Genomic DNA, 13,953 nt, shown 5'->3' with positions numbered 1-13,953 from the left:
GTCAGTTTGTTTCAAGAATGAAGGAAAGTAGTGTAGCTCTGAAGAGAAAAGTAAGCAAGGATAAAACAGCTGCTGGGAACTTGAGGCAGTACAAGGTGATACATCAGATCATTTAATATTATAGTCCTATAATTGACATCATAATTTGTGCAAAACAGATGACACAAATAACAAAAGTTATGTTTATGTATTTTTTTATTTTAGCTTGACTATTAGAAAACTCTGCATTATCCATCTTATTGTTTTACTCTCAAGCACTTAAAGTCAAGCATGCTGCCCTACTGACAGCTCATGTTAAACTATTTCAAAACATGCAGTTGATTTATGATTCAACTCCTAATTTTTGCTAAAATCATGTTTTCCTTTTTTATAGATGTTTCTAGAGCAACTAACAAGGCTAATGTTCAGCCAGTTATATCCTGGTTCAGTATTTGCGAGAAGAACCACATCCCTTGGTGCTCTTGTTCTGTTGAAAGAGACTTTTGGAGGTCACAATAATGGTATGTGGATGTGTTAAATGATGTATTTCTATTTTAAAGATACCAATGTCATTGTGATATGTGAGACAAAAAGATACCATTTGATGTCAATAACTATTTTTGCATTTTCATTTAAAAAAGAAAACGCACATACACACATTTTAAAACCATCCATATTAAAAGTTTGTTTCACCAATGGTCAGATTTTATTTCTAAACTTTTGTTTAGAAAAGTTAACATCTGAAAATGTTAGTGTCAATATCTTACACCCAATCAACATTCATTTTTCTGATTACCCAGAATATAATATAATAAAAGCTATTCCTACAAAATTATTTTATATGATATATAACACTGTTTTGATTTAAATGATGTATAGATTTAAGACTTTTTTATCCTAGGTTGTGAAAAGGAATACAGTTTCTATGATTGTGTAACACAGCAAGATTTGAATTGTCTGATATTTTGTCTGACTGATACATTTTTAGGACAATAAGAGGAAGCGCCCCATACTGATTTCCGTGCTGATAATACTTCTCCTCAAAATTGTAAGTTTTACTTTTTATATAGTACAATCTTGATAACAGCCCCTTTGGGGACAAAAATTTTTTTTTTGCTTTAAAGGGATTAATTTTATGATGAAATCTTACTTTTAGAATTATTGATACTGCAGTTTTTAAGATGTAATTGCACTTTAGTGGACCGCTTCACAGAGGTTACACTGCTAATAACATAGAATTTCTTTTTGTTTCATTTTTAGTAAAAATAGAAGCTCTTACAATGTTATAGTTTTGTTTAATTGTTTAAACACCTCAAACAATTAATGTTCAAGTTCTTTTTGAGAAGAATATACACACAAAAAATAGTTTGGAATGTATGTAAATTTTTAGGAATATTGCATCTGCTTCAGGCAAGAGAGTTAGAGACAGGGATCTTTTTATGTGTTTCTAAAATCACTTCCAGTTCTTCCAGTTCTAAATAACCACAACATGAAAAGGGAAACAATAATTTTGAGATATTAATTATGTGCTAGTCAAAAGTACAGTGTAAATGGTTATTTTATTTTTCTTTCATCCAGCTAGAAAAGCAAGCTTGACACATATTGTTGATAATTTTCAAGTTACCTGTTTTATTTCCTTGGATAAAAAAAGTTTTGTGCAGATAGTCTAAATCTTATTTTGATAGCTAAAAAAAGGGTATACCAACCATGTCAATCAAATGTTAATTTCTACGTTTTCAGGAAGAAAACGTTGTTAAAGAGCTGCTGGACATCAGTCTATCCTTGTCTGAGAGTACACGACCTCAAGACAGTACTACAGCTGCATATCTCCTCTCTGTGTTAACACATCAGCATAATATGCATACAGTTCTTACCCAGCATATTCAAACAAGTCAGTCTGAGGATCTAAAATGTGACTTAGAAACAGAAGCCTTAAAAAGTGACAATGGAAAGGAATGTATTGATGAAACTAATGTAATTAAAAGTGAGAATGATAGGGAGGTTCTAAGAGAGGGTAAAAATAAGAAGTCATTGGTTAATGTAAGAGGTGGAGACAGTGAGCTTGTGAGGAGATATATATTGCTGGAGATACTGATGAAAAATTTACAGATCCAGACAGAGACAGCCAAGTCAAGCTTGATTGTAGCAGCTGCTAACAAACCCCTATACCCCACCATACAGTGTATGAGATATTGCTTTGCTGATATACAATATAGGTATTATAAGAAATAATTATCATGTTATATGATACATTATGATTACATATATATGATAGAAAACTTAATGATCTTAAACCTTGTTAAAAGTATAATGTATCTTTGATTCTTATCATTGGACTTAGTTAATGCTAAAGTTAAGTATAGACAAGGTGGTTGATAATGTTAAAAATACTTTGGAAAAAAAAAAAGAATACGGAACAAATACTGAATAGTATTAAGTGATTATCTATATAATGGGATGTGCACTGAATCTTTGTCTCTTACTCCTTATTAATAACAATACTAAAAAGTTTTGTTTAGGATTGCACAATCCGTTATAAAAATATATTTTATATTGTGTGTATAAAATAACAGAAAGAATATAGTTGTTGCATCAGGTGTATATTGAATAAGTTATATATAAGAGTTTTACAGGAATATACCATCCGAGTGTGTTGTTGACTGGAGGAATCTCGTGGCCAGATTTATTGCTCTATGTTTTGAGATATCTGGGGTTGTCTCCCCTGTTGTATGTAATTCCTCCCCTGAAGGCAATGTACCAGTTGATGCTGTGACAGGTAGGTTTTAATTTTCTCGAGAAGCATGGTTTTGTTGGATCTGAGTCTACCTGCAAACCTATCCTCATGTCAACTAATCTCTAGCCAAAACTAAACTATTATGCTATAATTATTTTTAATGCAGTGGCATCCAACCATTTTAAGTGGAAACTGATTCCATATGCACACATATTTATTTCTTGTATTATAAATGCATCTTAGTTTTAGATTACAATCAGCATTTCAAAGCTGAATCAAGATAATCATTTTAGTTTTAGTGTTTATTTTTTTAAAATTATTTTAAGCTTGTACCCTTTTTTGATTGCTCTTGAATCAATTAAAGCATAAAATCATATCCTGCAGTCTCATTGAGAATTACCATTCTGTTCTTAGGTGTTTTATTGTAGTGGCAAATTATCCAAAAGAGGTGTACCAAGGTTAATCATTCACTCTTGACATGGTGAAATTTAGTAATCGAAAATAAAAATGTACTTTGATTGGCAGTACTTTCATGTATCTGGAAAAAATTAAAAAATGAAGTTTGTATTTACTATTATCTTTTGCAGGGATTTAGAAATTTTGAATCATACTAGCTATAGATATAGACTTTTAACTTACTTGAGTATAACAAAATGTAGAATATGATTTTTAATCACCATGATATATTATATATAGGTATTGAGAATCTAGAAGATGGTGATAGTGAGAATGTTAGTAAAAGTAAGGAAACAGTAATGTTGATGCCAGAATACCTGATAGTATGTTGTTGGAGAAGTGTGAAGGAGATCTCTCTCCTCCTCGGACAGTTGACATCTGATTTACCTATAGTTAGTGTAGATACACACCAAGGCTTGTTAACATATGAACAGGTAAGGCTTGAAATGTGGATAAAAAAAAGATATATATAATTATGTTCAAACTTGGTTAAAGCATTGATGGTTTGCTTAATTCTTATGAAAGGTGTATATCAAGTTTACTGTTTAGCTCTCCAAAGCAAATGACTATGGTTAGTTATCCAGTGTTGCCATGAAAGATGTCTACTTACATCTGTACATTTATGTAATTGCTCAGGGTGTTGTTAATCTTGACCTTGATATTTGAAAAAAAAATGTACATATTCCCAATATAAAAACTACTAAATTTAAAGGGCCTCTGTAGCTGAGTAGTAAATTTTGTAGACTTCCAGTCACATACCCCTCACAACTGTGGGTTTGAAACAAGTAGGGGACAATTCATTTTGTTAATGTGAAGAAGATACATAAAGGAAGGTCAGAGGTTCTTCATTTGTGCCACCATGTGTTTGATATAAAGGCATGAATAAGCATTTATAGTTTTCACCCACAAGTATAGCTTGAAAGTTGCCATATGACTTTAACAGTGCCAATGTGATTAACTACCCAACAAATAGAGATGAAATTTAAAATAAAACATAAAACTTGAGTCTGCATAGGAAAATAATCTCTGTCTACAATCTTTTTGTCTTTAGTTTTTATTAGCTCGACTATACGAAGTATATGGAGAGCTGTCCTACTCGCCCCGGCGTCCGCGTCCAGATTTTAGATTAAAGTTTTGGTGCAGTAAAATATTTTTCACTATAACTTTGTCATTTCTTAAGGTATCAACTTCAAACTTCAAATATATGTTCCTTATCATCAACCACATCTTATGTGACAAGGTTCATAACTCTAGCACCAATATTTTCAGATTTATCTCCCTTTGAACTTAGAATTTTCCTTAAAAAATACTATTTTTTTACTGTTACTTCTTTATTTTCTTAAAGGGGATCAACCTCATACTTCAAATATTTGTACCTTATCATCATCCCCATTTTATGTTACAAGGTTCATAACTCTAGCACCAATATTTTCAGATTTATCTCCCTTTGAACTTAGAATTTTCCATAAAAAATATTATTTTTTACTGTTACTTATTTATTTCTAAAGGGATCAACTTCATACTTCAAATATATTTACATTATCATCATCCACATCTTATGTGACAAGGTTCATAACTCTAGCACCAATATTGCAAGAATTATCTCCCCATAAACTTAGATTTTTTTACTAGAAAAATGTTATTTTTTATTATAACTTTTTTATTTTTAAAGGTATCTACCTCAAACTTCAAATACTTATTCCTTATCATCAATTACATTTTTATGTGACAATGTGCATAACTCTTGAAGCAATATTTACAGATTTATCTCTCTTTTAACTTAGGATTTTCTTTAAGAAATATAATAACTTCTTTACTTTTTAAGGTATCTACTTCAAACTTCAAATATATATTTCTTATCATTACACAAATGTTGTGTGACAAGGTCCATAACTCTAGCATGACTATTTCTAGAATTAATCCCCTTGATCTTGGAATTTATGTTAACAAATGTTTTTTTTTTACTATAACTTAATACATAATTATACATAATTGATTTTTCTTTCATAGTTTTGTCCTCCTTACTGCGTCCAGTATTTTATTAGTCGAGCTTCGCTGTCTCCTGTGACAGCTCTTGTTTGTGTATGTTTTAGGTTGTACAAGTAGGAGAGTTTTTCACAACACTCTTATTAGAATCAAAACATAGAGGTGCATTTGAATTAGCTTATACTGGCTTTGTCAAGGTCACTGACATGCTGTGGAGGTAAATTCACTTTATGTTCTTTACAAGTACATGTATACATGTATTGTAATGATTGTTTTCAAATGCAGGGTTATTGTTTATTTAAGGTGAATGTCTTTCAGTATTTTCTTATTTATAATTTAATCATAATTCTTATTATAGAATTTGGCAGTTGTTAAAAGTACATGTATTTTATAATTGTGTAGTAGAAAAATCTCAATTACATACCAGATTCTTACTTGTGAGATTAAAGTTTCTATTAATTTTTTGGACTAGAAATATTTAACTATAGATATTTAACATTATTCAAATTTGTTCTATTTAAAACATTTTAACTAGAACATTTAAATAAAATTACTTCCAATAATTATATCTGATTACTACTAGTATTTGCCACTACACATCATGCTATATTGGCTATATGTAAAATTGAACAGTACAGGACACAGTCCTTTAGACATAAGTTAAAAACATTTATTTGTACATTATGACAGGAGTAGTGATGCTGACCTCCACCATCTGCCTAAGAAATGGTTGAGTGAAGTTATGGTAGATATAAAATCTAACGACCCTGAGTCTCGTCTCTGTGCTACCAGAAGAAGTGCTGGTGTACCATTCTATGTGCAGGTGGGTGTTTTAACTATTATCTATTAATACTCCAATTATTAGGGTTTTAAAACAATAGAACAGTCAAAAAGCTTTCTATAACATTTTATCACCTAATTTTAAAGGAATAGGAATGGATATATTGATGTCTGTCTTATATTAATATTTATCCTTTAAAAAGAGGTACCATGACAGTTTTTTATGCTCCCCGAAAAATTTCGGGGGAGCATATAGTCGGCGCCTTGTCCGTCTGTCCGTCCGTCCGTCTGTCCGTCCCTTGTCTTGTCCGGAGCATAACTTGAAAACCCTTGGAGATAATTTGTTTAAACTTCATACAGTGGTAGAGGGCATTGAGGGGGAGTGCAGTGTCAAAGAACCATAACTCTATTTTGCCCGATTTTTTAATTATCTCCCCTGATAGAAAAATCTTGTCCGGGACATAACTCTAAAACTATAAGAGATATCAACATGAAACTTTGTAGGTGAGTAGATCTCAATGGGTAGATGTGCAGTGCATAAGAACAATAACTCTTTTTGTCCTAATTTTGGAGTTATTGCCCTTTGTTAATTTTAACACTTTGAACTTTGTCCGGAACATAACTCTAAAACTATAAGAGATATCAAGATGAAACGTTGTAGGTAGATAGATCTCATTGAGTAGAAGTGCAGTGCAAAAGAACCATAACTCTGTTAAGCCTCATTTTTGAATTATTTCCCCTTATAGAAAAATCTTGTCCGGGACATAACTCTAAAACTGTAAGAGATATCAACATGAAACTTTGTCAGTGAATAGATCTCAATGTGTAGATGTGCAGTGCATAAGAAACAATAACTCTTTTTGTCCTAATTTTGAAGTTATTGCCCTTTGTTAATTTTAACACTTTGAACTTTGTCCGGAACATAACTCTAAAACTATAAGAGATATCAAAATGAAACATTGTAGGTAGATAGAACAGTAACTCTTCCTTGCCTAATTTTGGAATTATTGCACTTTGAACTTTTTCCACGGACATAACTCTGAAACTACAAGAGGTGTACTTTCCTGTGTCCAAAACCTATTTGGGGAGCATCACCCGGCTCAAACCGGGCTCTTGTTTAAATCTATATATTATGGAGAAATTCATGTTTTAAGACAATATTTTTTACTTGAGAAATAAGTCCATGGGTGCCGCCATTTTAGCGATCTTTTACTCTCGCGAGACCGAGATTATGTATTATGTATGACTCCTACTCTTTTTCTGATATTAAGTTTTCATTCTTACATTGCCTTTTCCTTTAACTGGTTAATACAGGTTTTCAGTTTAAGATACTTACAATCATTTTATAATCTGGTTGAATTTTGTTAATAAATATGATTTTTATCTTTTAAAATCCTACTTTCCAATTGCTTCTTTGTGTTTATTATCATGATTGAAAAACATTATTGTTAGCATTATATGTTTGTATTTTCACCCTGTTTTATGATGTTTAGTGTATAAATTTTTGTTGACAAGAAACTTCTTATATTTTTTATCATGATTTGTTTATTCTATAAAATTCTGTTCTATATAAAGGCTCTAGTTACAACAGAACCCTCATCTACAGGGAGACAATGTTTTAGACAGACCATGCAGGAACTACTGACCCTAGCCTTCGATGAAACCATTATTACACAGGAAAAATGTACTGCCAAGGTATGTACCCAATTTACTGTATTACAGGAGAAAAGTACTGCCAAGGTATGTACCCAATTTACTGTATTACAGGAGAAAAGTACTGCCAAGGTATGTACCCAATTTACTGTATTACAGGAGAAAAGTACTGCCAAGGTATGTTAAGCAAACACTGTATGATAGGAGAAATATACTGCCAAGGTTTGTTTTCTAAACATTGTTACACAGGCGAAATGTTCTGTCAAGTTATGTTAAACGAACACTGTTTTACTGGAGAAACATTCTGTGAAAGTATATTGATTAAACACAGTACTTAATGTGATTAGAAATTTAATCTTGAAAAAAGAACCACCTTGTGGTTTGAGTAACAACACAACCTTCCTTTAGAAAGATGTCTCAAAAAGCACATATATAATCATTGAAGCATATGTAAATTAATATTTTGGTTTTTCAGGTACATGCACTGAATATTTTGAGGGCAATGTATAAAGATTCAAGATTGAGAGATGATGTAGCACCATACCTTGCAGATGGTCTGAAAGTGGCAATATTAGGGTTCAAGTCTCCACTTTGGGCGGTATGTGTACAATATAAACCAGTAACATATCTATAGAAAAATTGTGTTATTTATTAAACAATAATAATCCCCCTTTTGATGCTAATTGGATAAAACAAAAGTTTTTTTTCAGTCTTTCAAGTATTTATCAGTATTATTTTGAAGTTTTTTTTTCTGCCAAAGATCTTAATAGTACTGTTGACATTACTGTAGGTATGTTATCTATATACCTGTAGGTAATATAATTCAGCGATGTTATTAAAAATTAACATAGGTATGTAATTATACCCCCACAAACTAAGTTTAGGGGGGGTATATAGGAGTCAGCTTGTCGGTCGGTTGGTTGGTCGGTCGGTCCGTCGGTCCACATCATGGTTTCCGGACGATAACTAGAGTTTGGAATGAGGTATTGTAATCAAACTTGGTATATAGCAACCTTATGTGGAAACTCTGGTTGGTATTGCATTTGGACCCCATGGGGTCAAGGTCAAGGTCACCGTTACTAAAAATAGAAAAGTGGTTTCCGGACAATAACTAGAGTTAGGAATGAGAAATTGTTATCAAACTTGGCGAATAGCAAGCTTATATGAACCCCTGGGTTGGTATTGCATTTGGGCCCCCTGGGGTCAAGGTCAAGGTCACTGTTACTAAAAAATGAAAAATGGTTTTCAAACAATAACTTGACTTAGAAATGAGATACTGTAATCAAACTTGGTGTATAGCAAGCTTATAGGAAGACCTGGGTTGATAATGCGTTTGGGCCCCCTGGGATCAAGGTCAAGGTCACCGTTACGAAAAATAGAAAAACGGTTTCCAGACAATAACTTGACTACGGAATGAGATACTGTAATCAAACATAGTGTATAGCAAGCTAATATGAAGACCTTGGTTGGTATTGCATTTGGATCCCCTGGAGTCAAGGTCAAGGTCACCGTTACTAAAAATAGAAAAATGGTTTCTGGACAATAACTAGAGTTAGGAATGAGATATTGTAACCTTATTTGGTTTAAAGGAAGCTTATATGAAGACCTGGGTAGGTATTGCATTTGGACCCCCTAGGGTCAAGGTCACCGTTACAGTGTTACTAAAAATAGAAAAATGGTTTCCGGACAATAACTAGAGTTAGGAATGAGATATTGTTATCAAACTTGGCGTATAGCAAGCTTATATGAAGACCTTGGTTGGTAAAGCATTTGGGCCCCCTGGGGTCAAGGTCACCGTTACTAAAAATAGAAAAATGTTTCGGACACTAACTAGAGTTAGGAATGAGATATTGTAATCAAACTTGGGGTATTTCAAGACCCCAGTTGTGATTACAATTAATTGAAATATTTCTTTGTACACAGTTGATAGTTTGTGTTCAAATTTTTCTTCAGACTACTATTTTTCCAAAAAGTCAAAGTTGCTGGTGGGGGTATTAATCACCTTCAGTGATAGGTCTAGTTAAGTAATGTTATCAATATAACTATAGGTACGTAATTCAGCAACATTATCAATATAACTGTAGGTACGTAATTCAGCTACATTATCAATATAACTATAGGTACGTAATTCAGCTACATTATCAATATAACTATAGGTACGTAATCCAGCTACATTATCAATATAACTATAGGTACGTAATTCAGCTACATTATCAATATAACTTTAGGTACGTAATCCAGCAACATTATCAATATAACTTTAGGTACATAATTCAGCTACATTATCAATATAACTGTAGGTACGTAATTCAGCTACATTATCAATATAACTATTGGTACGTAATTCAGCAACATTATCAATATAACTGTAGGTACATAATTCAGCAACATTATCAATATAACTATAGGTACGTAATTCAGCTACATTATCAATATAACTATTGGTACGTAATTCCAGCAACATTATCAATATAACTATTGGTACGTAATTCAGCTACATTATCAATATAACTATAGGTACGTAATTCAGCAACATTATCAATATAACTATAGGTACGTATTTCAGCAACATTATCAATATAACTGTAGGTACGTATTTCAGCAACATTATCAATATAACTGTAGGTACGTAATTCAGCTACATTATCAATATAACTATAGGTACGTAATTCAGCAACATTATCAATATAACTTATTGGTACGTAATTCAGCTACATTATCAATATAACTATAGGTACGTAATTCAGCAACATTATCAATATAACTGTAGGTACGTAATTCAGCAACATTATCAATATAACTGTAGGTACGTAATTCAGCTACATTATCAATATAACTGTAGGTACGTAATTCAGCAACATTATCAATATAACTATAGGTACGTAATTCAGCAACATTATCAATATAACTGTAGGTACGTAATTCAGCAACATTATCAATATAACTGTAGGTACGTAATTCAGCATTATCAATATAACTATAGGTACGTAATTCAGCAACATTATCAATATAACTATAGGTACGTAATTCAGCTACATTAATCAATATAACTTTAGGTACGTATTCAGCAACATTATCAATATAACTATAGGTACGTAATTCAGCTACATTATCAATATAACTTTAGGTACGTAATTCAGCTACATTATCAATATAACTATAGGTACGTAATTCAGCAACATTATCAATATAACTATTGGTACGTAATTCAGCACATTATCAATATAACTGTAGGTACGTAATTCAGCAACATTATCAATATAACTTTAGGTACGTAATTCAGCAACATTATCAATATAACTGTAGGTACGTAATTCAGCTACATTATCAATATAACTTTAGGTACGTAATTCAGCAACATTATCAATATAACTTTAGGTACGTAATTCAGCAACATTATCAATATAACTGTAGGTACGTAATTCAGCTACATTATCAATATAACTGTAGGTACGTAATTCAGCAACATTATCAATATAACTGTAGGTACGTAATTCAGCTACATTATCAATATAACTGTAGGTACGTAATTCAGCAACATTATCAATATAACTGTAGGTACGTAATTCAGCAACATTATCAATATAACTGTAGGTACGTAATTCAGCAACATTATCAATATAACTGTAGGTACGTAATTCAGCAACATTATCAATATAACTGTAGGTACGTAATTCAGCAACATTATCAATATAACTGTAGGTACGTAATTCAGCAACCATTATCAATATAACTGTAGGTACGTAATTCAGCAACATTATCAAATAACTGTAGGTACGTAATTCAGCAACATTATCAATATAACTGTTTAGGTACGTAATTCAGCAACATTATCAATATAACTATAGGTACGTAATTCAGCAACATTATCAATATAACTGTAGGTACGTAATTCAGCTACATTATCAATATAACTGCAGGTACGTAATTCAGCCAACATTATCAATATAACTGCAGGTACGTAATTCAGCAACATTATCAATATAACTGGCAGGTACGTAATTCAGCAACATTATCAATATAACTGCAGGTACGTAATTCAGCAACATTATCAATATAACTGCAGGTACGTAATTCAGCAACATTATCAATATAACTATTGGTACGTAATTCAGCAACATTATCAATATAACTGTGTAGGTACGTAATTCAGCAACATTATCAATATAACTGTAGGTACGTAATTCAGCTACATTATCAATATAACTGTAGGTAAGTAATTCAGCTACATTATCAATATAACTGTAGGGTACGTAATTCAGCAACATTATCAATATAACTGTAGGTACGTAATTCAGCAACATTATCAATATAACTGTAGGTACGTAATTCAGCAACATTATCAATATAACTGTAGGTACGTAATTCAGCAACATTATCAATATAACTGTAGGTACGTAATTCAGCTACATTATCAATATAAAACTGTAGGTACGTAATTCAGCAACATTATCAATATAACTGTAGGTACGTAATTCAGCAACATTATCAATATAACTATTGGTACGTAATTCAGCTACATTATCAATATAACTGTAGGTACGTAATTCAGCAACATTATCAATATAACTGTAGGTACGTAATTCAGCTACATTATCAATATAACTGTAGGTACGTAATTCAGCTACATTATCAATATAACTATAGGTACGTAATTCAGCAACATTACTGATGACTGCTATGATGACGAGAATATTTGGTGTGAAGAGAAGCAAAGATGAGACCACATTCTCCAGAAAGAACTGGTATTAAAATTTCGTTCCAACACTCAATCATCTCTCATATATCTTTCATTCTGAAAAATAAGTGGGATGAACAGTCAAGATATTTCCACAACATATATCCCACAAGAATCTGTAGTTAATGAAGAAATAATGTTATATAAAAGTAAAAATATTGTTATACTGTGTCACATACACTAGATTATCTATGGAATATAAAGTTTATTTAGTCCCCTACCGGTTTACCGGAGGGGACTTTGGGGACTTTAGGTTTACCCTCCGTCCGTCTGTCCGTCTGTCCGTCCGTCCGTCAGTCCGTCCGTCTGTCCGTCCGTCAGTCCGTCCGTCCACAAAACTGGATCCCGCGATAACGCAAAAAGTACTGAAAATATTTTAATGAAACTTGATATATGGATAGATGGCAGTATGGAGATTATGCACGTCTTTTTCTTTTCTTCCTATGTTGAAAATTCTGGTTGCTATGGCAACAAATAGACTGAAAATATGGCAAATTTTACACATAACCTGGATCCCGCGATAACGCAAAAAGTACTGAAAATATTTTAATGAAACTTGATATATGGATAGATGGCAGTATGGAGATTATGCACGTCTTTTTCTTTTCTTCCTATGTTGAAAATTCTGGTTGCTATGGCAACAAATAGACTGAAAATATGGCAAATTTTACAACAAAACCTGGATCCAGTGATAACACAAAAAGTACTGAAAATATGTTTTATGAAACTTGACATATGGGTAGATGGCAGTAATGAAATTATGCACATTCTTTTTTATCTTCCTATGTTGAAAATTCTGGTTGCTATGGCAACAAATAGACTGAATTTTCAAGATTTCTGATTTCTAGTTTTTAAGTTTTTTCACTATAAGTTCTTTATTTCTTAAGGTATTTTCTTCAAACTTTAAATATAAGTTGCTTGTCATCAACCACATCATATGTGACAAGGTTTACAACTCTAGCACAAAATTTATCAGAATTACCTCCCTTGAACTTAAAATTTTCATGAAAAAAAAAAAACATTGTTTTTTTTATAACTTCTTTTTCTGAATGTATCTACTTCAAACTTCATAAAAATGTTTCTTATTGTCACTCAACATTTGTGAGTGTTCAATACTCTAGCAAAGACTATTTCCAGAATTATGCCCCTTTTGAACTTAGACTTTTTTTTTAGAAATTGGTAATTTTTACTCCAACTTCTTCAATCATGATAGGATTTTAAAAATGTTATATTTTGATAACAGGGATGTTTAAAAAATAACTTTAGAGTGTCCTTCAGTCCATCTGTCTGTCCTTCAGTCCTGTGATCACTTTTAAAGAACTTTTTCAACAAATTTACTTAAAATAGGAACCTAAGCGAATGGCCAATGGCCCTTCAGAATGTTGCTTGGGCTCTTACCGGTAGGGGACTTATGGATTGCTTGCAATACTATGATAATTGCTTGTTTTCTTTTTAGTTAACAACAAGTTTCAGTTCAGTCTTAAAAACTGAAATGTAATTGATGCTTTGGTTGAAATGAAGGCATTTTATGGACAATTTATCTGATAATGGGAAATCCCTAAAAGATAATATTGTTGTTTTTTAACATTGATGTTTTGTCAACTACTACAGCATAGGAAAAAGTAAA

The 13,953-nt window shown here is 31.9% G+C and overlaps 1 protein-coding gene across 1 annotated transcript in view; it reads left to right on the top strand.

Annotated features, from left to right (window-relative positions):
* Positions 1 to 13,953, top strand: part of LOC132744152 (tRNA (32-2'-O)-methyltransferase regulator THADA-like) — a 45,722-nt gene that overhangs the window by 15,443 nt on the left and 16,326 nt on the right. The window contains exons 17-27 of the mRNA XM_060732770.1: positions 6 to 95; positions 374 to 500; positions 881 to 912; positions 1,720 to 2,195; positions 2,613 to 2,755; positions 3,410 to 3,603; positions 5,263 to 5,372; positions 5,846 to 5,978; positions 7,511 to 7,630; positions 8,064 to 8,186; positions 12,236 to 12,333. Of these exons, the coding sequence (XP_060588753.1) occupies positions 6 to 95; positions 374 to 500; positions 881 to 912; positions 1,720 to 2,195; positions 2,613 to 2,755; positions 3,410 to 3,603; positions 5,263 to 5,372; positions 5,846 to 5,978; positions 7,511 to 7,630; positions 8,064 to 8,186; positions 12,236 to 12,333 (1,646 nt within the window). The remainder of the gene's footprint in view (positions 1 to 5; positions 96 to 373; positions 501 to 880; positions 913 to 1,719; positions 2,196 to 2,612; positions 2,756 to 3,409; positions 3,604 to 5,262; positions 5,373 to 5,845; positions 5,979 to 7,510; positions 7,631 to 8,063; positions 8,187 to 12,235; positions 12,334 to 13,953) is intronic.

The sequence above is a fragment of the Ruditapes philippinarum genome, unplaced genomic scaffold (assembly GCF_026571515.1).
Source record: "Ruditapes philippinarum isolate M1 unplaced genomic scaffold, ASM2657151v2 ctg283_1_1_1_1, whole genome shotgun sequence".
Classification (NCBI taxonomy): Eukaryota; Metazoa; Mollusca; class Bivalvia; order Venerida; family Veneridae; genus Ruditapes; species Ruditapes philippinarum.
This window is presented reverse-complemented; position numbering and strand designations above follow the sequence as displayed.